The 27473-nt window shown below is 38.9% G+C and overlaps 1 protein-coding gene across 1 annotated transcript in view; it reads left to right on the top strand.

Moving 5' to 3' along the window:
* LOC141430342 (zinc transporter ZIP11-like) overlaps positions 1 to 27473 on the top strand; it is a gene marked incomplete in the record, with an annotated part of 67574 nt that overhangs the window by 2559 nt on the left and 37542 nt on the right. Inside the window, 3 exon segments of the mRNA XM_074091003.1 lie at positions 1008 to 1201; positions 2769 to 2968; positions 25494 to 25592. Of these exon segments, the coding sequence (XP_073947104.1) occupies positions 1008 to 1201; positions 2769 to 2968; positions 25494 to 25592 (493 nt within the window).

Here is a 27473-nt window from a genome sequence, read left to right as displayed (position 1 = left end):
CTACAGAATTTAGAGGGATATGGTTGGTCACTTTTTCATACTTTGGAGTGCAAAAAATAAAACTCCGAATAGGTTGAGTGTCCATTATTTTAGACTATAAAAATAAATCGAATCATGGCCAGACAGTTTGATACCTTTCGTTGTAAGATTATATTATAGACTATATTGTTACCTAAATTTACATGAATGTAAGGCAGAGGAGTGAAGATTGTATTTAAATTTGAATATTTTATGAGCTGTATCTTAGTTAGATTAATCAAAGTGACTTGGGGAAAATCTTTACTGCAAAGAAAACAAACAATAAAACTTTATTGCCAGGGATAACATATTGCTACTCTTTTTATTAGTTATGCTACATTACAATTATTTATTTCAAACCAAGAAATACTGCGTGTAATAGGTACCATTGTTACTTTGATATCACATAAATAATCTAGGTATTGTTTAGTTTCGCTCGTAACTAAAGATTAAGTATAAACCCTTATGGAAGTTAAAATCTTTGCGTTCCGAGATTTCTATCTTATCTCTGAGGCTTACAGCGGCTACCGCCACGGGCGACTATCACAAGGCGATGCCTTATCATCACTGACAAAGAATAGCTTCATACACTATATTTGTAGTAATAGTAATACACGTCGCTATTGACGCACGCAAGGACAAAGAGAGTTTTGATGCAATACTACGTCGATTTATTGGATTGGAATTCAAAATGTTTCTATAAAAGTTAGTTATACGCTGTTATCGTTGCTCGGCTTTATACTATAGTACTATAGATACATCCTGCTTTTTACAGTTTGTAGGACCCATTTGATTTGTGTGTTCGTATGTAGGACTATAAAAAGACATTAGGAACCGTCACTAACTAGGTTCTTCAATCAGGACTCTATATCCACAAACCATATTGTTACTTATTAAGTTATTAGGTTAGGTACTTATCAAAAGCTTTCATCGATGCCTAATACAATAAATTATATCAGTTTTAACATGCCTTATTCTGTAATTTGCAGCAATAACAAAGAGTAAAGAAGGCAAGGAAAAAATGGAGGATCTAGAGATGATGACTGCACTCAATCGGCCGTCAGTGCCGACGAGTGTAGTCACCCTAGATCCTCCTCAGCCGACAGACTTCGCTGATTGTATCAACAACCAGCACTCGGCGCAGCGGCGGCGCGGCCATCATCACTCGCAGCACTCGCTTACGGTAAGACCTACTCTGTGAACATGTGAAGGGTAATTTTATTGAATCAGGCTTTACTTTGCGGAGGTCCATATCAATGAACTAAAATAATTTCTTTGCTCACCCGCGATCTTATAATAGCTCTCAGAACTTTCTCCTTACTGTCCCTCTTTCAAACTCGAAATTCTATGTTTATTCTTACACTGTCCAGGCCACTCGGTTGTGGAACTCCCTACCGATTGACTTGAGGTGCTCAAAGTCCTTGCCTATCTTTAAGTCTATGCTTCGAGAACACTATCTGTCATCTTGCGTATGAATATTAGGGGGAAGTCCCGTAAAACCGGACGGCACCTATCGCCGGACACTCGTAATATCTCGCTAATGATACACTAAACATATACACATACACACAGTTGGTTCAAAAAAAGGACACCCATCCATGTGTCATGGCCCGCGGTGCCACGGCGCTGATTTTCAGTGGGTTTTATCCGAATTAATATAGACCTAGCTACCTACATATGGCTATAATTCCGTTGAAAAGACAAAAATGCTGCGGCTACAAAGGTCCTTGACAAAACGCCGACAAGTAGTTCGCGTCACTCACGCGAAGAGCGTCAGTCTCGTGTAGAGAAGCAGTTGATTTCAATCACGGTGCAGCGTTTGGCGTCTCATGGCCATAAAGCAGCGGTTCACAACCTTTTTGGCTGGCGACCCAAAGTATAAGGATAATTGACATTGAAGCGCTAAACCTAAAACTACCACTGAAATTGACGTTATTGTAAAATACGTACAAAAAGTTTTTTTTTTAGCACATGCTTTAATTAAAGAATTCTTCGACCCATCCCAATATTGCCCGCGACCCGAATTTGTGTCATGACCTGAGGTTAAGAAACGCCGCTTTAGAGTATTATTTCCTTTTCTAGGTTCATCAATTTCACCGAAAAAACGTTTGACCAAATGTATTCTTTCAGACACTTTTATTTAACAAGTAGAATTACTGCTATGTTGATTGGATTTGACAGCATAAATTATTATCACCTTTAATCCATTAGTCTGTTTAAATAAAATTTAGACAACCATTACCTACCCGTTAGTTATTAAGTGATTAACACTTTTCGGATAAAGCTAATTGACAAGATAATTACCTATTTAATCGATTCCTGAACCACGTTGAAACAAGTTAAACAAAGATTTTAGCAGAAAACAAATATAATGAAGGTGGAATTTAATTTTTTGATAGGTACTTATGTATTATAATAGCTAGACAAGTTGTACTAGATATAACTATTACCACCCTCGGGGCTTGTCACGCTAACAAACGACCTTGACTTTTCGGCCACATTGCAGAAAGCTCATTTCAAATGTAATTTATTCTTAAGCTGAAAGATCCGAGCTCGGGCTCGATCCCACGATCCACTTAAGAGGCCACAGGTCAAACCGCTACGCTGCCACGGCTATTTTACTTAACTCTCAGCATCACCATTTAAGACTTACGCTCTTGTCGGTGGAGATGGCCACTTATTCCTTTCTTCCGCCAACCTTTTGACTTCCTAATATGATCTGAAGCTAACTCTATGGTTGATGATTTCAGAAAGGCGGCGAGAACGGCGACGGCGATCGCCGGGACAGCGCGCAGCGGTCGATGGAGGCTCGCGCGTCGCAGTGGAAGCGGATAATGCTGCTAGTGGTCGCCATCACCGTCCACAATATACCCGAGGGCCTGGCCGTCGGGGTCTCTTTCGGCGCAGCCGCCATGTCGGAGGATTCCTCCAATGCGTTCCATGTTGCCAGGTAAGAAATTATTTTTCAAAACACAATCTTACACACCTTTAGACTTGAATTGACTCAATTCGGTAATATACTAAGAGGCCTTATTGTCTAAAGCAGCGTTTCCATGAGAGATGTGCGAGGATATATTGCGAGGAATATGTTTTTCATTAACCAATAGAAATTCTTCATTTACCTCGCCTCGCTCCACTCAGCTGTTTCCACCAGAGATGTGCCGTGCGACGATGTGTAAATGAAGCGTTTCTATTGGTTAATGAAAAAACATTCCTCGCAACACATCCTCGCACATTATTGGTGGAAACGTAAACAGCGTACGCATCAACGCAGCAACACACTTGGAATCAACATCGTTTTCACCACTTCTTTCTATCAGACGGTATAAGACGAGGTTGGAAAGAGATGTTGAATGCGATCCCAAACCTCACCGCATTAGACCTCTGGAGGCCTCTGGAGTTGCAAAATATTAACCTTTATTTACCACACTGTTACTTTAATTACAATTGAGTAATACACCAATGACCACTAATTAATTACATTAATTAATAATTGAAGTGAAGTTAGATACCTTACGCTAAGCCTACTTTTGTAATAGAGTAGATAGAAGTGTATGATTTTGTCTGAAATTAAGGTTTAAAAAATGGAACGAATCACTTTAGAGGTAATAGATTTTATAGTAATAATTCACGCATCCACACAACGCTGCGAAAAATCAATTTATTGCGCATCACGCCATCTCGAGGCAGAACATCAAACTTCGTAGATTACTTAAATCTTGCTGGTGTAGGCGCCAGTGCTGCCATCTTCCGAAACTATTGCCAACGTTACATTGCACTTGCTCCGTGATGCGCACACGCAGACTGAAACGTGAGTTGAAATAGATAGGTGGCACTACTAGTCGTTCTTTCGAAGTGATCGTTAAGTTACAAAGTACATACTAAATAAAAGCTAAATCAAAAAGAACACACATATAAAAGTATTTTTAAATTTGAATTAGTTGATTTGAATCAGTAAATTTTTTGATTTGCTTTTAGTGTAGGTAGGGTAGTGTAGGTAGTGTAGGGTTTTTTTTGTTGATTCGTTTTACTTGATTAGGTAGGTAACTAACGAAACTCCTAAACTGGCTAGGTACGAGTATATCGTTACTTGACTATTTGGTATTCCGTGTAAACTTAATTTTCACTTAAACGACTATGGTAAGTGTGCGCTTAGGAATGCTTGGTTGGGTAGGGCGAGCACATGTGTGCCGGCCGCCATCTTGTTACGTCAGGGAAGGAACGCGAGGCACCGTTGGAGTGGCGGCGGTGGCGCAGGAATTTCATTGATAAGTTGCGGGCGCGAGCAGGATGCAGCTAGCGCTGCGCCGGCGCCACTACGATGCACAGGGCCCGCTAGTGCGAACCGCAACATACCATCTCATCACCCACCTTAGATACTTGAATGCTGTATGAAACTCCACTATCAGATACCAGTGCTCAATCACATACGCGCTCGGCTAACTTAACTTTTTAATGTCTCCAAGTAGCAGCTAATAACATGTTAAGTAGAACAGTGCCACGGTTCGTGTATTGACATTTGCAAACTATAAATATCTATCCCAGTTTTTTTAAAGCCGCGAATGTTTGGCATAAGCCGTTTCACGCCTACTTGCCTCGGCGGCTCGGCGATCTCGATTTCGGCTAGACACCAGAAACTAATTTTGCCAGTTGCATTGTGAAACATTTCACAGCTAGTTTCAATAGCAGTTCAATTAGATAAATAAAAAATGGTTTTGAAACGTCGTTTTTATTCGACGCTGGATTCCATTAATGGAGGTGTTTTATTTGTATTCAACGGATTATGTAGGCGCTTCGAGGCGTATTGCATAAATAAGGTACCTAGTGTCGAATCGAAAGTGCATTTTTGTCGGTGAAGGTGTAGGCGAGCAGGAGCAATAGTCGGTATGCGAGTATGTCTGCGACGACGACGGTTCACTTGTAGTTGCGTCGAGTGGAGCCAAATCGCGTGGCGGGGTCATCGACCCGCGCAGACAGTGCCGTCACCGCCGCCTGCCCGGTAAACTATTTTACTGAAAAATTTGCCGGCGCGCCGTGTCATTGAAGTCAACCTTGACGTATTGTCGCGTCGTCTATACTGTGCGACGCGTGGGTGACTCCCAGACATATTCACAATACGCGAACATTGCCACTCCACTCTCAATAATGTACATTGACATTTTAGAACTATGTATCTCGGCATTTTTATTTGCTTTATCCTAATAGGTTTCGTTCGAGGTGTCTGCGTGCTTCATAACTCAATAGCGAGTTCGACTTGATTCATAACTTAGCCTGTCTGTTGCTACAATTTGAACCATATATTCTGTATATGAATTATAATTTGCGATCTGTAATCGTATGCGCACACATTGAGTCGTGACTGTTTATCCAATAATTCCAAAATAGAGTACTTCAGCACGATTTCGGCTCTCAGAGACACCTCAAAGTTTTTGTGTTATGTCATTCTGTACATTAAAGTTAACAGTTCAATGACAATCGGTCTAGAAAAAAATTATACATCAGAATAGCGATAAGTCTTGGAAACGATACGAGTTTTCGACAGTTGCCATTTCAGTGCGTTCGATAAAACATTGTAATACGTTCTTTTTTAGCATGAGCACAAAGAAGCATGTAAATAAACTAAGTAGATATGTACAAATAGAAAAAAAAAAGTATTTTCGAAGTTCATTTAGCATTATAAAAAATAGTTCAAACTCTACCCTATGTGTACCTGGGTAGAGTTAACTAACTATTTTTTATGTTTTAGGTAGATACTAGATGTTGTTCACGCCTGCGTCTGCGCCTCATGGTAACGCAGTTCTTTGGAGTAAAAAATATCCTTTTCACCTCAGCACCTCAAACAGGCAGGTTTTGCTTTGAGAAATCAGTGAGCAAAATTGCATTTTGCTCACTCCGTGAGACAAAGTAGTTTTTTTTTAAATGCTGAGTATAGTGTTAGGTCTACTCACTGAATTCCAAATATTTGATCTTCACTTTGATCTGTCACTTTCACTTCAGCACGAAAAAAGCGAGAGATAGGATCAAATGTGTTTGATTACAATCTTAAATTAAATTTATGGTATTAAAAATATACCAATACCTAATAAATTACATGACAACGAAATATTTCCAAAATGTAAATTTTCCCGCTCTTTTAATAAAGTATGCAACCTCGTTGCACGAATGCCGCTTCTCTTGTTTTTTTTTTTATAAAAGAATTCTGTATACTGCCTCTACAGTTGGAATAAATATTTGTCAAATTGAATGAGTTTGTAACAAATATATTTATGTTTATGTAATAGTAAGAAATCTTAATAATATCTTATTTAATTGTTTAATAACATTCATAATAAATTATACATTTATTGTTCAACCATTTTAAAGGTGAGGCTTTTTGCAGTATTAAAAAAATAATTATGACATGTTTTACAAGTAGTTCTAAGTTCAAATTAAAATGCATGTTATGAGTATGAGATTTGTATTGTACCTGATGGTCAATTTTTCGTTCCGAATTCAAAACCTCTCTACTTACCGCTTTTGAACAATATTTGGCATTCTTAACTTTCTGGTGGCTTTTAAAGATGTAATCGCGACTGCACGTATCATTTTTTAGTAAAGGTTTTTAATGTGATTATTATTATTTGTTTCTTAATAATCGGATCGGATTATATTTAAAAAAAAATGTGTTTATTTGTGAACAGGTTGGTATATATGTGGTTTTATTCTTATGTTACATTTAAATTATGTTCTCGCTGCTGAGGTGAAGAATTGTATGTGTTACACGAGACCCAAAGTTTTTTGCATCTCGTGTGTTTGAATCCCTTGCTGCTCTCATGATTCTAACCTAGAATCACTCGCTACGCTCGTGATTCAATTATAGAATCCTTCGCTTGCTCGGGATTCAAAATCAACTCGCAACAAAAAACAACTTTGCTCTCTTGTTGCACAAATAACTATTATCTATACGGACCTACTGTAACTATTCGTGAAAGATTTTTTATAATTTGGTTCAATACAAATAAAATCAAAGGTACTGTTAACTGTATTAGCATAGAATAGAGCAGTGTTTTTCAAACTGTGGGTCGCGGCCCCCCGGAGGATCGCGCATGCCCCTTAAGGGGCTCGCGGTATTTTCAAAATACTCTCACCGTTATTGTGTATGATTATTCTATGTTTCTATTATGAACGTAGGATAATACAAATTACTGAAAGGGGTTGCCAAATATTTTTCAAACTAAGGGGGGGTGGTCGCGTCCTGAAAAAGTGTGAAAAACACTGCAATAGAGGATAGGACATTCATCAAAACATTAAAGCTACGGTGATTTTACTTATTACATTGAAATAATATGAAGTACCGTTGCTGGCAAACATCTTGAGCGTATAGATAACAATTTGATGGAGGGTAATTATTCACTTGAGCTTTAGTGCAGAAGAGAGCATACACGGTTATTTACTCAAAACCCTCGTCGTTGTACATAGGTACATAACTTCTGTATGTATCCCTGAACCTAATTCACAATTAAAAACATTCATCTTCGGCGCATCCAAATTTGCACCTCATTGAATTTCGGACGCGAAAATAAAAGAAATGTAGGAGGCAGCGCCGCCCGCGCACCAAACCTGACGGCAGGTAATAGCCGGTCGGTAACAAGAAAGATAACAAACAATTCCTTTGTTCCCGCTGGTTATGCAGTTTTTTTTTTGTTATTACACGAATAATTGCACCTCTAACTTTCGGTTTAATTACGTGAAACGATTAATGCTGAAGTGGGAGATGATATCGTACGGGTGCATTGCTTTGCATGTGCTGTTGATGGCGAGTTGATCCTTGGTTCGATTGCTAACGAGATTATTTAGTTCTTATAAACAAAAATAGACTATAAATAGAAAAACTTCCTGTTTCCGTTGTTACTTTCATGGATCAAATTAATATATCAACGTGAATTACCTCGGATGTTTTCTTTGAAGTCGAAAATCAGTTCAAGCTAGGTAAATAAACACCTACTTGCTGGTAAAGATATAAATGAAACGTGTACATAATGGACTCATTTAAAACCTTTTTTACTAAACAAGTCGATTAAAGTACCGAACAACTTCAAATTGAAAGCTTACTTAAGTCGAGTTTCTAAATCGAAATATGTAACCGAAATCCGTTAGCCATAAAAAGGGGTTTCATAATAAGTTAATCTTTAATATCCCTATGAATTAAGAGCCTATAAGCAAAATTACGAGCCAAGTCGTCAAAATTTAAGAACATTCTTTTATTTTACTTATATTATAATTAGAAAATTATCTCAGATCATTCTTTAGCTTAACGCATTGATTAAGAATGGAATGTGTTATAGGTGATTGTCTGAACGAGAGGTAGCGGGCCGTTTGAATGGTAAGCGATAAGGCGGTCGATTTAACATGGTAGTTAGCCGGTGCCGGGAAGACGTGTTAGTATCGCGCTGTGTCCTGGGACACGCCATTGCTAAAGCGTGCGCGGAAGCGGTCGCCGCATTTTTCATAAAATATGCCTACTTAATCCAGTTTCATAAGCTTACGCTGTAAAAGCCATCAGACGCTAAGCAATAGCCCGTCCGAAGAAAAGTCATAAGCTTGCAATCGACTTGAGACATTGTCTTGTTTTTTCTGTTTGCCTTCTATGTCGGTACGCCACAATGAATATAAAACGGCCTTTGTAATTTGCGCAATTTTGTCCTGGATAGTGAAAACGGATTAAGAAAATTACTGTATCAGCATTTGAAGCTCCTTTCATTAGTACAAATATTTTTAAATTCTACTGTTAACGTGTGCACCTAGCTTTGTGACCTAGCTAAATAAACAAAATGGCGAATTTGCCAGCTGAAACGGATTTTTACAAGTATGTACCTAGGTACTTATTATTGCACAGTGAACAGCTAAATACACCTAATTAGAAGTTATAATAGAAGATGTATCTGGAAAGCTAATCTGAAGGGTACAACAATCGGTTCTATAAGATCTCGAATGTAAATAAAATACGTGGCCGCTGTCGATTTGGCCGTGGCCCTAAGGTTCGATCTCCGACTGGCGCCCGCGCGATGGGAGTCGGCAACTGCTTTGTGCCGACGCTGTTATTATGCAGATTAACACCGCCGGGAATTTGTTCGGAATACATCGTAACAAGCTCCTTGCGGCGCCGGCGCGGGTTCTTCCCACTACACCCAACGATATAGGTATTTGACAAATGATACAATGGATTTGATTCTTAGTAAGTATTCTTAAGAGTTCAACATCATTTGATAGTCAAAATTTCTCAAATAATCGCTTAACAAACAACACTTCGCAAACTATTCATTTAACAAACCTGTCATTCCTAAGCATTCTAATTTTATAAATAAATAATTACTTGACAAAGATACCTACATTTGCTCTTAGTAACTTTAACGCTTTATAAACATACTGAAAGACAAATATTATTTAAAAAAAGTTAATTTCATGCTGCCTCCTTATTTACTTCAATAGTTAAATGAAAATACAGTAATCAACTGGTATCAATAAAAAAACTATACTTACAGTAGGTACAATTGAGTGAAAAATATGGATCACATACTCTTACATAATAATATATACTCTTAGATACATATTTCACAGCATTTCGAATATACAAGGTGGGCCCTGTTACAGGAGCAAAAAATTAACCACAGCTTCCACTCTTCATCTTGAGCTAAGTAGTTCTGTAACTTTTGAAAATAACTTGTACCTACTTATTGTGATTTTTTTTTATACCTAGTTTAAAGTTTAATTGGACTTGAAATCCATCATTTTGTTACGTGACAGGTCATTTAGGCTATTAGATGTCGTAGGTACAAAATTACTTAATTTTTGAAAGTTGCAGAACTAAAGTAGTTCCATTTGAGTAGCAGATCCTGTGTTTTAATTTTTTGCTCCTGTTACAGGGCCCACCCGGTATACATACTAGCTGTTGCTCTCGACTGACACTTAAGCGCAAATGCGCTATGTATGAACTAAAAGAATTTCTTAGCTCACCCGCGACCTTATGATAGCTAAGTTTATGCAAGATATGCGTGTTCATGTAGCTATATATCGCAGCATACTTGGGGTTAACCTCTTAACCCATCAGTCCTCACTGATGGAACCCGGAATACCACATTGCGCTCCAAAACTCGAAACGTCAAAGCACATTATGGCACATTTGTAGTAGACAATTTAAGTACAGATATGGGTAAAGGCTAGAATAGCCCTGATGCGTGATGCTCGCCCCTAATTTACGAGCCGACCCTCGGAATTCGGAATGCGACCGCGCGTTAGATTATTTCCCCTTTTTCCTTTCTGGCGTAGGTATTTAGTATTCATGCCCTGGATTCAGGTTTAGCGGTCGATATAACGATTGGTTCTGTTCGAATATTTGTGTATGAAAGCTTTATGGTTTATCAGAACTTTGCGCACTTACATTAATCAGTAACATAGGACGGTGAAAAAACCGTAACAAGCAGGTCAATACAAAACAATACAAATATTCTTTATTGATCACCAAAATAAGTACAGTGACATTACAAAAATAAAAAAACCGGCCAAGAGCGTGTCGGACACGCCCGAAATAGGGTTCCGTAGCCATTACGAAAAAATTAAGTAATATTTTTCTCAGGATTTCGTATTTTATACGGAATCTTCCATAGTTTAGGTATATTTTATACCTTAGGCTTCTATTTACTCTTAAACTACCTACTAATAATTCTCAAGCAAACTTAACCGTTATAGTTTTCCTTTAAAGTTTGGTATACTTACTACCATCCTGAATTTTTTCAAATTTTTCCACCCACCGGTTTAGATTTTAGAGGGGGGGGGGGACGCTCGATTTTAATGAAAATTTGCACTTTAAAGTTGAATATTTCGCAAACAAATCACTGAATCGAAAAATCATCTCAGCCAACCCCTAATGGTTTTAAAAGACCTATCCAACGATACCCCACACTATAGGGTTCGATGAGAAAAAAAAAACACCCCCACTTTACGTGTATGGGAGGTACCCTAAAAAAATGTTTTTTAATTTTTTATTGTACCATTTTGTCGGCATAGTTTACATATATATCCGTACAAAATTACAGCTTTCTAGCATTGATAGTCCCTGAGCAAAGCCGCGGACGGACGGACAGACAGACAGACAGACAGACATGGCGAAACTATAAGGGTTCCGTTTTTGCCATTTTGGCTCCGGAACCCTAAAAATCAGGTAGACAGGCGGTCTTATCGCTAAAACAGCAGCAGTCGCAGTTATTTGTTTTCCTTAAATTTCGCCATCAGAATTGATTTTATTCTAATATAAAGTAGTAACTTTAAAAACTTCCTATCTTTTCAAATTATTTATTTTAACTAAGTAGATACCAATATGTTAGCAATGCTATAATAACAATATCGACGATGAGTAGCACACAATAATGACTTATTATCGATCGGAATACCTACGTTTGAAGCTAGAACATTGTTTTACAAGGAACAAAAATGAAAAATTGTGGAGAAAAAGCTCGACATGTTTCGGGCTAATCCGTAGCCCTTCGTCTTCAAAATAGAGACAGTTCTTCATATTCAAAAGAATCATCAGATACAAAACACTTTTAAGTACATATAAAAGGTTCGATCGTTGTATTGCATATTCCAAACAATATTTGCACTATCCGCGCTCAAAAAAAAAAATGCCGTGAGCGGCGCAAGCGCAAGGAGGGCGAGGGGGGAGAGTCCGGGCGTCCGGCCGTTCGGCCGCATTCCTGTAGAGCCTCCCTCCCCGCCGCCTCGGACGCTTTCCCTAAAGGATGGAATGCTATCTAAACATGCTATTTGTTGGCCAATAGCTTTGCCTTATACTTAGGTGCGAGGATGGAGAATTGGTGTTGAAAGTCGATGGGTTTTTAGAAACGTACTTGCCTGTTACTATGACTTTTATGATTCTCCCAATTTCGCAAATGTTTAAGACTCCAATAGATGTTTATCCAGCGTCGACACATGCTAAATCCATTCAAACTTCGGATAGGCAGTAATGGAGACCGATGACTTGACGGGTGTTTGGTATTTTTGTTTCAAATTAAACAACCCTCGCGGTCGAGTCAGAAAGCCGTTGCCATGGAGATAAAAAGTTTACGAAGTTCGAACAAACTTCACCAAACTAGAAATTCACCACAAAACAAAACTTAAATGATTTAAAAAGAGTTAAACCGACAAAGATAGGCATTTTCGCTAGATTCCGAGGAGAAATAACGAAATCCTTTTCATTTTCTGTGAATATCTATTAAGCTTTCTAATCTATTTTCAATTAAGTTAAACGTTGTAAAACGTCTTCGAAATTAGGGATTAGCTCGTAGGTAGAGTTGAAGAATTCCTTTTCATCGGCGTAGTTCCGTAGATCGTTGCACTTGTTTCACGCACGCGCAGCCGTGGTGCATGACCCCATTGGAATGTGCCACGTGCATAGTCGAATGGAATGCGCAACTGTTTGCTTTTTCATTTTTTTTCCACCTCCAGCACAACATTACCTTTCATGCCATTTCACAACGAATTATTAACTAGCGCGGTGCTTACTTTGTCGTCGATAATGTTAAGGTTTTTTAATTTCTCCTGTTTATAAACCTTTACTGACAAACAAACAACGTAAACAATTAATGCGATTCTCCGATGAAAAGCTTGAAATTTAGTACATACATGTAGGTAGAGTTCCAATGACTAATAATAAAATACCGTCAATTTGAAGCGTCTAATTACCTTTGGTAAGCCGTTGGCCGCCATAGGTGTGTTTTAGCGAGTACTTACTGCCTTTTCGCAACGTAACGTTTGGCAACCTGTTTCATTTCGCAACATTTCATTTCGCAAACTCTAACCCCCTTATTCATAAACGACAATCAAACCTATTTTAGTTAAAATGCCGCTAAAATTCGTTTGTCCTTATCTGTCACTTCGACATTTGTATTTGTTAGAAAGGGACAAAGCATTTGTTAGTTAACATAGGCTTGTTAAGTTTTATGAATAAGGGGGTTAAACTGTAAATATTTCAGGATTTATTTCAGGGCCATCGTGTAGAACCCTTTAGGTTAGGTTAGGTTACTTTTATAAAAATCCTGATATATTTACAGTTTCAGAAATATTTAACAGTTGGAAAATGAAAAGTTGCGAAATGAAACAGGTTGCCAAACGTTTTTCGCCGAAACATTAGTAAACCGTGTTTTAGGTATTCAAAAAGAAAGATGAAAGTTGGATTCTAATTAGGAAGTTTTTAGGCTCAAATTAAATCGGGCGGGCCCGTGACGGATCCGAAGAAAATTGGACTCTAATCACGTAAGCATAAGGTACACATTACACTGGGGGCGTGGCCTGGACGGATCCGTCACACGGCATACTAAAGGATTTTTTTTGGGTGATATAGACATATACCTAGTGCGGTATTTGGTTTGCTCAACACTAGTTTGGTCATAAAAAAGGCTAACATTATAAACCGAGGGTGTATTTAAACAAATGATACTCTGCCAAGACATCTTAATTATTTCCTTCATCTACCCACATTCTCATTCACTAACCTACACCAGGGGGGATTTTCACTCTAAAAAAACTGCATCTCCGTTTCATTCCATAGTACGGTATAAACAGTTTCGTTTTGAAGTTAACGATAATTCGTTTAATGTAGTAATTGACCTTATTTCGGCAGCACTTATCAAGTTATCACTAACACTATTTAGAGTCGAAATTCCTTCGGGCGCTTGATTAGATAGTAGCACAGTGCAGCTCTTGTGGGCAGACCGAAATAGCGGAGTTTGGCCCGCAGCGTCCATAAAGCTAAGTATACAAGCGGAAGTGGGCACGCCGGAAAACGCGTTTCCGGAGACGCATCAATAACGCTCTCGATGCGCTTTTACGATTTCCTGTAGCCCTGCTAGTTGGCGCCGGGCCGCGCTCGTCCCATGGGCTAAAACTGGCCACAGTCAACGGTCCCAAGAACTGTGCAAAACGATTAATCATCTTGTTAGTGCTGCATAGCTGCATCTTCAAGGCGATGGAGTCTGTAATGAAGCAATCGATTCTTACTCTAATTATGATTGGTTACATCGCAAGCGCCACGTCAGCCGTGCATATCAGCGTCATGCCAGCCGCGCCCGCGTCACCGATCTAATTGCCTATAAAACGTTCAGTTAACAGCTCCCATTATTCAACTAAGGGTTGACGCCGTTGACGTTATTGCAATATTATGTAAAGGTGCTAAGACGTTAACTTACGAGCTCATCGAGTAATAATTTGCTTTACAGAAAGCTCGACATATTTATTAGTCCTTAACTTTTGAAAAATAATGAAGTCATACTGCTTAGAAGCAGAAGATAGTGATATTTGCAAACGGTTAACATATTGCGAATATACATCGCCCTAGTTAACGAAAAGTCACGTTTAGTACTTGAGATTTACGTATTTAGTTGAAGATGACCAACTTGTTTAAGTTATGATCACTTGATCGACAAACGACTTGAATGGTTGAATGTAAGTAGGAGGAGAAGTGCCCACTTATTATAATTGTCGCCACAGCCGCTCCGGCCACAGTACGTGCTCCGGCGTGGGCGTCATGACGTGTCCCATTCATAATTTTATTCACCTGTTTACCATTGGCACGATTACCAGTACGCAAATGCTGAGTAACCCTAAAGGCTTGCAAGGAATGCATTAGCGAAGGAAATCCGCATGCACGGCGCCTTAATGCATGTTCATACATATTGCTCAGCAATGACATCATGTATTTTGCATAAACGATGTTTGTGACAAAGGGACCGTATTAGGTATTGAGCTTACCCGTGCTTCTAGGAACGAAGCTGTTGGCATTTATACGACATCCAAGGTTGAACAGCATTGTTGTGTTTTAAGCTTCTTGAAACTATTTTGATGAATTTCAAGATAAGTCTAGAACTTTATGACTAGTTATATTCATTGCATTGTATTTCATGACTGTATTCATTAATGGTCCTTGTAGATTTGACCAGTGACTCGTACTCGTTTAAAAAAAATGTGATGAGCTAATTAATCTGGTAAACACGCACTAAAGCTTTAAAAATTTACGAGAAGGTAGCTCCGTGGAATATCGACATAAGGTCTGATTCCTGATAACTTAACACTGTATCAGAAAAGAAATGTAACGCACTTTCTTATAAACATTCATTCATGTAGATCGCCTTTTTCAAATTTTAGCAATGATAGCTGGTAATCATTAAAAATGTTACATTCTAGCAAAACTTCTAGTGTAGATAATTTATATTTATAAGCGCTTGTCAACACTCTCATTCCTCTTCAGAAAATGCCGATTCAGACAAAAGGGCAATTGACCAAAGCGCTGCGTGCGGGGAAGACACATCAGTATTCTTGCTATGCTATTTTAGAGAAGACTATCCGTTCTCATTTCAAATTTCAAAAGAAAGCTTCCAAAATATTGTCTTTGCTCTATATTTAGGTTTCTCGCTATTGTACGTATATAGGCGGACGTGACTAAGCGTCACAGAATCGAGGCGACAATGCTCTATTCTTGTATTGCTCGAGAATCGTTTCGTGTTCAGCGGCGCTACCTATCAGATGTTGGTTCTTCGATGGAGACAATTATTTCTGCACGTTATGTGAACATTGTGATTTTATGTCGTACTTAAGCATGAGTTTGGATTAGCTGGGTATAAGCTACTCATGGGTCATGGAGCATGCCCTAACCATGTTCCACTTACATAGTTCATATTTTTACACACAATAAAAGTACCGCATACATTAGTTAACGCATATATGTTATATAAGAATGACATCGTCTTGTTTGACTTGACTGTACCTCAAGTACCTACTTCGTTTGTTTATTAAATTGTTTTCAACTGTTTTCGGTATCGATGTTTAATTATGTGGCTTAAATAGACAAGACAATAAAGAACGAGCATTGCGTGCGGTCCGGACACACACAAAGAATTAACGGTAACGCAGCTCGCCACCTGACTCGACAAACAACCTGTATTTCTCACAGGAAACTGGCGATCGATCAAATCACACCGCCATCGCCAGTATGCAAACAAACGCATCGGTAGATATGCTGCGCCAAAGAGACGTCTCCTCGGGCGCGAAGGGGACGCCGCTACAGGCTCGGAGGCACGTCAAATGAGACGCAGCAAGTCCGGCATCAAATCCGTGCGCGTGCGCTTACGAATTGCATTCCCATACAGGGTAACGGCGCTCGTTCTCCTATCCCGTTCCCACTAAGGTCTTCGGTGACCTCTCACTCACGCTTCATGAATGGAGGCGCCATGGAATGCGGTCGCGTGACGTGCTCGGCGCCGACGCCAATCTCGATGCACCATAGCATAGGGCTAGTTCTACCATTGTACCTACTATTGTTTCTTAATCGCTGCCTTCGTTGTTCTGAACGCTTCGACTTTATTAGTTGAGGTGGACTTCTATTAATACATGCGTAATCAAAGAATAACGACGAACAGGTTGTATAAGCAACCGTTTTTCAGATTTTCTGACGTCTACTTAAAGGAAATATCGACTCTTTCTTTCCTATACCGACGTGGTGGTTATAGTTTAACTAGAGTTATCATAGCTAACACAATTTGCAAAACTGCCTTATCATATACCCTTTCCTAATTACCTAATGACATTTAAATAGATCTGGTGTGGTATAGTGACCACACTTATATTTAGTTACCTACCTTGCTTCTCTGCAGTTTTGTTACTTTGTTTTAGCGGAGAAGCAAGGCAAATGAGTGTAGCTCATTGATATGGACCTCCGCAAAGTAACACCTCAATCAATCAAACTTAACACCGGTTACAAAAATGACAAAACTGATGATCCAGTGTCATCGCTCCTTTACTTATACATTCTTGTCTTGTTACCATATACTTAGGTACTTACTTAATTTAAGTAAAGATTGGCCATAATACCAACTTTCATGAATCTTGCTTTGACTAAATACAGTCAAAGGGTTCTTGCTCCAAAAATTACGAAAATCCCAATCGTACTTCTACTCAGACTTACGTACCGTCCTCTGATTATATTATTACCGAAATATGCTAGTTTTCGCCTGCTTTGATGTGTTAGTCAAAAGGCGCGAGTGCCTAGATGTCATTTTTAATGAGGGCTTAAAGACAGGCGAAATATCGCTAAATGGCGTTAGTATCGCGAGGTTTTTGACGTTTCGGTCTTGCTTGCAATTGGCTACTAACTAAATGAGCCAATTGCAATCATCTAGCGATATTCCGCCTGTCTTTAGCCCTCATTGTCGTGAGCGTGGGAGTGGACATTATCGTGGAATAAGATACAGGGAGGAGGGGGTAGTGTCGGTGTCTCGGCAGGGATCCAGCCGCGGTGGGAACGCCGGCTCCAGGGCCATGCACCCGAGCTTGATGGACCACATACCACAACCGGTCATGGAAGTCTTCCACTGCTCCATACACGACCAGAGCCAACCTTCTACCTAATATCACTACAAGAATTAATTTATTTCGAATAATTTCAATAAATTCCAACATATAATTAACATTTACTGGATTCTTGAATGTTGATCGTTTGATTAGTCATTTTAATGATGCCTTTTTACAGTTAGTGATCTGAATGCGGTGTAAATTTTGTTTGGCAATCGGACAGTTTGTCGTTATTGATGCCTCTCACCTGGCGGCGCGCGCGTCGGCCCTGCTTCGCCGAGGAATTCGGCGGTCTGCTCTCATCTCGCTAATCTTTTACGCTTTCGATTGTTGATTTATTAATTGCTCGTTCATCCAATGCCCACATTCCAATCATCTAATTCATTTAAAGCTCGACTCTAGGGATTTTGAGAGGCACTGGGTTAATTATAAGTGTGTGTAGAGGCTTGTATGTTGGTGTGGCTTTGTTTGTTAAGTTGATCTAGTAGTGTCATTATAATAGTACCATTCAGTATATTCACGTCCCTACATTAATACCTGACAATCTTCAGTCTTTCATGCGAATGGAAATAAGGTTTCGACCAAGTATACCCTTGTTAGATCCAAGCCTTGGTAAGGTCCATTCATCCTTACTTGTCTTATCATGTAAACAAAAATGACGTCACAGGTGATAATAGACAATGGCTGGTGAATGGAAAAGTCGATGAAATATACATAAAACGTGACCGATTATTTTGCTATCAACATAAATAAATCTGTAGGTAAGCAAGAAAAGTCGTCAGAATAATCACAAAAAAGCACCCATAACGTACGACATCAAGCGAAGTAGCGAAACGAATGACATTTCTAAATTGAACCCTTCTTATTTTATTTATTACTAGCTTTTGCCCGCGGCTTCGCCAGCGTGGAATTCGGTTATCGTGCGCTGTTCCCTCGGGAACTATGCATTTTTCCGGGATAAAAAGTAGCCTATGTCACTCTCTGGCCTATAAACTTATCTCTATGCAAAAAATCACGTCGATCCGTCGCTCCGTTTCGACTTGAATTGAAAGACGGACAAACGTACAAACAAACAAACATACACACTTTCGCATTTATAATATTAGTATGGATTATTTCCTCTAGTGGAAAAGGCAAAGTATAGCCAAGTTTTCATTATATTTTTTCTTCTTTTTGAAGATTCAACTCAATATGAAATGACGCTTAACGTAACCATACGCACTGTCCGTGTTCGTCCTCGTTTAAAATAAATATTGAAATCAACCACAACAATTCCGAGTAATTATTATAATTAATTTCAATGCATTTTCCGAAATCTCTACATTAAGTATTAATGCCACATTTATCCATATCGATAAGTTATCGTTTCGCATCAATACGATCATAGACAATCTAGACAGACATTGCAATGGCAGATATTTTTGAGGTTATTCATTCGTTCTATCGATTATTGAAGGCTATCTTATTAGAAATGATATTTTTCAGTGGTTACTTGGTTGATTTCAATACTTTGTGAGTTTCTTGAAGTATGCAACAACATTTTAAATGATTCGAGAAGTGTTTGTTTACATGATAAGACACGTAAGGATGAATAGACCTTAGGTACCTATATTGGACCTCTCTTGACCTTTTTATGAGTAAACTGATCTGGCTACTAGGTAAACAGTTAGTACCTTGAGGCGGTACTTGGAAATATTAATTCTGCGAAAGTTTCATTTAGTGCACTCCCGAGACTGCTCGTACCTACCATAAAACTTGGAAGCGAAAATTTTGAACCGAAATGCTCTTTCTAGTATTAAGTATAACAGAATACACATACCAGCAGAAACCTGCGAAGCAATTCAGCAGTGGACATATTATATAGGGTAGGAAGATGATGATGACACAAATACCAGTATCGGAAAAAATCGAATGTTAAGATAACGCTACTCGGTCTTTGTCCCAGGCTTTATTACGAGTATTCATCTCCATAGGATAGAATACTCACAAATCGTCGGAGTCGCCCAAGGCGACAACAAAGTGCGTTATTTGGCGCAAGTACGGGGCCCCGATTTTCGCGACTTTCAAGATCATATAGTGTTCTGGATTCCACAGGACTAATTTAATAATGTCACTGTAAAGATTGATCTCGGTGACTCCGAGAATCGGCGCCCTGGCCGCGACTAGGCGTATGTTGTGCGTCGCCCCCGCCTCGCCGTTTGTATTAAATGTTAGTATTAATTATTTATACTGTGATCAAGCTGACCGCCGCGGCGCGACTCTCTAACATAATTTTCACAAGTAACGGTCGCCAACGGCCCCAGAGCTGGCGGCGTCATGTTGTATGCTCTACTACGGTGCATCTATTGGCTGTGTGGAAGTTTCATAAAATACTGGAAGCTGCATACAAGCTTCAGCAATCTTTATCAAATTAGCCTGCGAGTATCTTCTACTACACTTGTTCAAAACTTCGACCTCACTCTTATTTAAAGTTAGACGTCTGGCATTTATCTATCACCGAATTTATTTTTCTATTTCTATTATTTCATTAACTAACGAATAATGATGTTGTACCTATTTAGTCTTATCTAAATATAACCATGATCATGAATCAGCCTTTCTTGTCCAAGCTCTATGGTTTTTGCTTTTGTTTTTTTTTTGCACCTTTTACGCATGAAATATGAAGGAAATGTGCGAATAAAAAATCATCTATGATGTATAAATATATTTATGTAGAAGCATGTAGATACATTTTCCTTTTAAATATACGCATACCTACTCATAATCTTAAAATGATTTAGTTTCTTGAATAGATCAGATTGAATAACGTAGCTACAAAGCAATTTACTACTTTACATATTACCTAGCCTTTATCAATTACGTAACGTTTTATTTTAACGCTTCAAATACCCACGCGAAATGCAACAGCTGTAAAGTAGAGCATATTCCACACGTCTCCGTCTCGTCGGTGAGCAGTGAGCGATGCAAGAGGTTGCTGTTAGCCTCCCATGCGGAGCCCCGCTGTCTGGCAGCCGCCGGCCCCCGCCCCGCGACCCGCGACCCCCGTCTCTCACGTCCGCCTGCACCCGCCGCTGCGACACCTAGCTCAACCACCTCGTACATACCACCAATTTATACGATAATGCCAATTCACTAATCCAACTAATGCCGCCTGTCGATTACCCTTCTATATACGCGACAACGACCTAGTGATACTTCGTATTCCTATAGCAGTTGTCTACATGCCAAGGCAAAGGAAATGATAAGGCTCGAGACAAGGTAGGTTGTTACTTTACTGGCAAATGCACACAATTGACACGTCGAGCTACGAATTAGCATGCGGATATCGATTGCGTTTTATCTATCGAAATGACATCAAAACCTTGAATGTATGTTTTCAAGACTTGAACTTAGGCCCACTTGCAGTAAACACATAAATCTCGAGTTAGCGTTAAGCTCAGTTTAGTAGTGTCAAATTGTATGGAACTGTCAAGCATAAGCCTGGATTAACTACAAAATCTAGAATTATTTTTTCCTGCAAGACGGCCTTAGTTAACTAGCCTTATTTAAATGCGTATGTTTATTCACACATCAACGTTTAAAGCGGATCACGAAGATGTCATTTACTTTGTCTGATACTTTTACTTTGTCTAAAGTTCAAAGCTAATATTAATATGAAATTTTACATCGATTCCTATTTTTGAATAAGATAATAATAATAAAAAAACAAATATTCAATTCTTCTGCTTAATTTGTTTGATGGCAATTAGCGGGTTTCCGAATAGTCATTTTATGAATGATCGTTAACATAAAACGTTCTAAATTGCGCGAACATTATGAGAAGAATTTATAAATGGGAACGTGTGAGTGAACATGTGTTTCTCACGTTTAATCCTCTGCTAATCTGCGGACGCGCGTCCTAGATGCTAGTTTAGATGACATCACACGCTCTTCCTCGATGTTTCAGCTTCAAAACGCTTGTCAATCATTCTTTATTTCATTAAGGTCGTGAATTTTACCACGACCTTTGCATCATTGTAGGATAATTGTAATGTGATTAAGAATTAATAGATATTTATCACTGGAAGAAGTATTTATCTTAAAGAAAGAACGATTTGTCTTGGTTGATTGCGCATGTAATGTGAGGAGTTTAATTGAACAAGTGCGGTGATGGTGGAACGGCCTGGGCGTCAGCGCAGCGGAGCCGGCGCGGGCTCGGACCGCGGCCGCGTGGCGGCAGCATGCGGGCCGTTGCGACAGCGGCAGCGGCTGCTCCGCGAGTTGTGCAAGTGGTCGATGGAAATTCCGGTGTCACAGTGGCAGCGCCGCGGCAAGTGTGCGCGGGTCCTGCGCGAGGCCGCGGCATGAATGAGGCCCCGGTATGTGGGTCACGGTGTCGTCAATGGCCCGTCGGCAGGGCCTCCGCTACCGCCGGCTCTTGCTCCCCCATCGTGCCGTGAAAGTTGCTAGTACTTTCGCGACTATCGCTCATATTATCAAAACGATTTACACTCTAACGCACTAAAACTAAGTCACATTTTGAACGACGATTCCGAACGTTCACATCCGCATCGGTGTTTCGTGCGTGCCTTCGACACATTCTATTGCCGGTATCTGCTAGGACTCTACGCGTTCGGACCGTGAGTCGCGTTTCGGTCGCCCCGCTGAAAATTCGGCCGCGCCGTATGCTCTTGCTTAGGAATTCACTTCCGGGTAGGTCGGAAAGTGAAATGGACTCGTCTGTGATGTAATTGGAATTCGGATATGTCCGGAGTCAGCGCCATTCAGTTCACCAAAATGTCTGTATCGGTTGACATAATAGACCGCGGCCACAGTCGTTTCCGTGACACAGAAAACTTTTAAAGCAATGATGATGCGTAAGATATTCTTTGTGACTGGCGGCGGATAACTTTTATTGCCACATAACCGAATATCTTAGAACATCGACTATGCAATACAGCTAATTTAAAATTATAATGCAAAAATTTTATATTATGCATGTCCTAACGCAGTAGGTACCTAATATTTTAATACTAAACTGTTGAGGTATTAAGTCGCTATACACATGATTCATGAGCCAACGTGTTGATTGGTTTTTTGAACCAAAGCATCTAACGAAAACAAGATATAACGTCACTTCTGTGCATATTTATAATTTTCTAGAGCTAATTTCAACAAAAACTGTCTCGACTCGTACAGCTACAGCTTGTTCGGTGAATATTTATTGACTCAATTAATATTTTTACGTTATAGTTACTTAATCAATTACTTAATCATAAATAAATCGAGCGATACTTTAACTTTAATATAAAAGTCGTCATCCAAATATAGGTAGGCATCACCTCTAAATTAATTATTTTCAAAGCAACCTTTTTATTCATCCGCATAATTAAGTGCATCTCAAAAGTGGCCACAATTCACAATAATGCGCGTACCAAATTAAATCTCTTTTAGTGACACGTTTACCATCAAAGAAAAAACAAGCAGTCTAGATATTGTGTCTAGATGATCTAGTCGTTCTTTCTTTTCCTTATTCACCGACAGTCTATTTCTTGTAAAGAAGCTTATATTCTCTCTTCTGAACAAATTTTCGTCTCTATATGGCAGACAAAGCTGCCATTTGATTATGAGCAGCCTATTCCAACCACTGAATTAAAAAAAAAACACAAGTTTTTCTTCATTAACCTTTTCACGTAACTGGTTTCAAGTTTAAAGTTTTAGCAGAGATTACCTAATAATTCCAAATGTTAGTACCTACGACTGATTAAGTGATGCAATAAGAATAACAATGGTTTATTGGTTTATAGATGACAATCCTATCCGTATATCTAATGAGATAGATATAACACTGTCGTCAACGTACATTCCTTAAATTCAGCAGTACAGTACCTACTCACGCTGCACGTGAGCAGCTTTCACCGGTTCAAAGGCGCTGCCGCCTCCGTGCATGTTTATTGAGTTTTCCGTCACTGACTTCACGTTACAAGTACCCATGACTATTGAGTCAAACGGATCTTGTTTAAGTTTCCTTCACAAAACTAGAATATTAGCAGTGAATGTGGTCAACTCCTCCAGCTACTGTGGCCACTCTCTAAAACATAGAGCTTCTTATACTCTCTTGTTGGTAGTTTTTAGGCTAACAGTTTATTATTTTCTGAAACTGAAAGCCAAGTAGTGTAATTATTCTCAGGCAACATGAACTGTTTCTAGTTTCCAATAACTTTTATTTGCGGAAGTTTATAAACTGAAAAACAGAAATGCTTCTTCTATTCCCATTTAAGAAGAATATTTAGATGAAATAAACGAATAAGTGCAAGAAAAGCAAGAGCTTTCATATTCGTTCGTTGAATATTTATGCTTTAGCACAATAATTGTATTGTAGGTATCATTCTTTATTGTATACATATAAAACGAGAAATTAACAGATAACAAGGATAAGAGATGTATAAACGCGATCTTATCCCTAATCCAACTTATCCTATAATATTTATAGAAAAACTAAATTAACTAAACAAGACCCAATTAAAGAAGAAAAAGATACATTAAGAGTACCTTCCTCCTTATGTTTGCATGTACTCGTAAGTTAAGTAACAGACGTCACATTCCGAGTTACCAATGATGGCCGATCATTATATACAATTGCATCTAGGATGCTTCGTCATACAAATAACTAGGAACTTGCTTATGCTAATGTTGCTAATACTGTATGTAGGTACATACTATTAAACTACAGCGACCTCTAGCAGGAACGGTAGTACCGGAGGCTGTACACTGTACAAGTGTACAGTTAATCGCATTTCTAGAGCGGAGGCAGCGGCGAGGGGGACGTCCTCGCTTGGAATGCATAGACAAGACATACCTACCTCTATTCTCCCGGCCGCCACGACGTTAGTGCACTCGCTTGTACTCGTAACATCGCATCTTTGCGTTACTTGAACTTTGCATACTTAACTACTTTTCACGTTAACGGTATTTTCCATGCAATCTATGTAAGTTATGAAGATGTAACAAAATCTGTACCTACCTTAAAGATATCGCTGTAAACATATCTTAACTGAGCTATCTAATGGTAATGGATGCTGATTAACTTGGTTGCAGCGAGCTTAGGAATTCATATATTTAATAATATAAAGCTTAATTCACTTTAAACGTCTATGTCGGGTACTGCCTTTTCGCAACGTAACGTAAATATTTTAGGATTTATTTCAGGACCATCGTCTAACCCTTTAGGATAGGTTAAGATAGTTTTATAAAAATCCTGAAATATTTATTGTTTCAGAAATATTAAACAGTTTTGAAATGAAAAGTTGCGAAATGAAACAGGTTGCCAAACGTTATTCGCCGAAACATTATAAGGGTGAAGACCAAAAAGTTGCACACCGTTAAAGCTGCGTTAGCAGGTAATTATAATTTCCCTTAACTTTTTCCATTGTGACACGAAAATTATCCATACAAATGTATGATTAATGCCAAGAGCGTAGACAACGGTATCGGCAATTTTTGAAAAAAATATTAGTTTTTCTTTTACAAATATACAATTTTACTCGCAAATGTGATGAAAAACATTGTATGTCGCACGGGCGGTACTAGAATTACGAACATCGACTCATTAAAGCCCTCAGTCTTCGACTTCGGGCTTCTAATAGACTCTCGTTCGTAATTCCTTGTTTACCGCCCTTAAGACACAATGTACTATACCATCACGTGGCCACTTGCTAGTTTACCACTCTTTTTCAGAACAAATGATAGTATGAAAACTTATCGTAATTAAACAAGAGCCTTCCCAAATATTGTGTACATCACACACTTATAGGGCTCTGATGATTTGTACCATTAACCATATTTGTAATTTACAAACTGCTACTCGTGAATAATAGTAAATTTCACAATTAGCGTCAAATCAACGTTTCCAATCAATCGCCAAGAGAAAATGGAGTCTCATATTGTATATTATATTATTTCATATTTTGTATTTCAAATATTTTTGTAACTTTTGTGTGTCTATTATGTGTGTGTGTTGAATAAACTTTTTTCATTCATTCATTTCTTCATTCTTTCTCAATTCTTTACAACTTTGATAGCTTTTGACGTTGCCTAATATCGTCTTCTATTGTCCCCAGGACGTTGGCCCTGGGAATTGGGATCCAGAACTTCCCCGAAGGCCTGGCGGTTAGTTTGCCGCTGCAGGCCGCCGGCTTCTCAACTTGGAGGGCTTTCTGGTAAGTAAAATGTTTTTCCGCCACCAGTTATTAATAATATCTGAAAACACGCCAAATGCCTGTCCATCGCCCGTCAACACGCAAGACTGAGAAGTTTATAAGGTAAGTAATAAAATGAATTATTGCCTTCGGTGCATCTTAACACTTCCTTATCAACGCCTGGTTGGTAACTCAAGCCTGTCACCTGAAATTATGTATCCCAAAGTCGTTAATCCTCGAGCCAGACCAGTTTATGTTCGTGAACTGCGCATTTGAATGTTTTTCACCGCCTCTAACTCACTAGTGTATCATTTGTGTCAACAATTTGTCGTTAAACTATAAAATAAATTTAGTTGGCAGTGGGGCTTTGATAGCCACTCCCGGCCCGCAGACGACAACGCGTCACTACCAGACGCTTTAAATTATTTTATATCGACCACCGGAAAATAGTTCCCGCCGTCCACGCTTTAACACGTGGATCTAACTAAAGCCGATGTTCATTTTCTGTTTCATAGAACTGACGATTTATGAAATTTTAAAAGCTTTTTTTTTTCATTTTATTGTTTCGATCAAAGACGAAATAGAATGATAGTGTGGTCAAGCGTGAAATGTTGGAATGTTCAAAAGTTATGACAGCTTGTTTCATCGAAGTCTAAGGGCTTTTCATAATAATCTCTAATAGTTTATACTATTAATAAGAAACAGAATATAATGCTATTTTCTTCGTTAACTACTTCTTATTTGTAGAAACCTTGGTTGAGGTTTAACATTAAATACCTACATAAACAAACACAATAGGGATGACGAACTTGGTTAGAAATATATCATTCAATTTAGTCCGACAGTTCGATTATGGAAACATATGGGACACGTATTTTTTGGTTTATCAAATTATTAAAAATCGACAAAGGTATAGATCATCAAACTTCCGGAGTGGGGGCCTGTAAGGTCACTATTAGGTAAAAATCGTACTATATAGTGACTTACTCGAAACTGCTAAGCAATGTATCCACGTCATTTTTTGTTTGTCAAACAAAAGAAAAAATACGTGTACAATATTTTTTTAATTATCTAACTGACGGACTAAACAGTTTTTTTAAGTCGTCCAGCCTATTAAGTAGTAAATTTTTATCGAATCGATGTGAGAAAGAGTGTGTTTAGACTCCTCATTTTCATGATACTTTTAAACCACTTCTCTAACTCTGCAGTTAAGATCTTGCCGTCATGGACTGAAAGTAACTTCTCCCAAATTGGATCTCCAAAACAAAATCTAGCGATACTCACTCTACACATTTAGGTGTGCTCCTACAAGTCCGACTCTACGTAATGATTTTCAGTCACCTTCAGGGAACTGAAGCTTTCCTGCACAAAAAAAGCTAGCTTCCCGCTTGATTTGATGAACTGCAGAGAAAAGAATATTATTTAATTATGGCACAGATTAGATAATAGTGCAAGAATTAAATAATCTGAGGCGTTGAAGAAAAAAACCCTTTCTTCGCTTATAATTAGTCCTCTGGGTCTTCTCCATTTTTGCGCACGTAACATTCTTCAATTCTTCAACCACCAACAAATCCGATCGACTGAGATTGCTAGTCTTATTTACAATGTTCGATTTCCTCTATACAACCTCCTCCCGCATAACGACGTAGCATCAACACGCACTTGTTGAAGTAGTGTTATATGTTTTCGGTCGCATCTCTCGCTAGTTAGACGTTGGCGAGCGGCTAGAGAATGCGCCGCGCGCCGTTAGGCCGGATGCCAACGCAGCCAGACAGCCCGACCCCATTTCTGTTCTGGCTAATTCATTTAGCAACTGCAGCCGGCCTCAGCCACCCGACTCGCCTCGTGCTGTGGTCCCTCTTAGGTATATTGGGTTATAATTAGATTTAACACAAAAGTTAT

This window comes from Choristoneura fumiferana, chromosome 8 (genome assembly GCF_025370935.1).
Source record: "Choristoneura fumiferana chromosome 8, NRCan_CFum_1, whole genome shotgun sequence".
NCBI classification, from domain to species: domain Eukaryota; kingdom Metazoa; phylum Arthropoda; class Insecta; order Lepidoptera; family Tortricidae; genus Choristoneura; species Choristoneura fumiferana.
The sequence above is the reverse complement of the archived record's forward strand: the minus strand, read 5'-3'. Positions and strand labels throughout refer to the sequence as shown.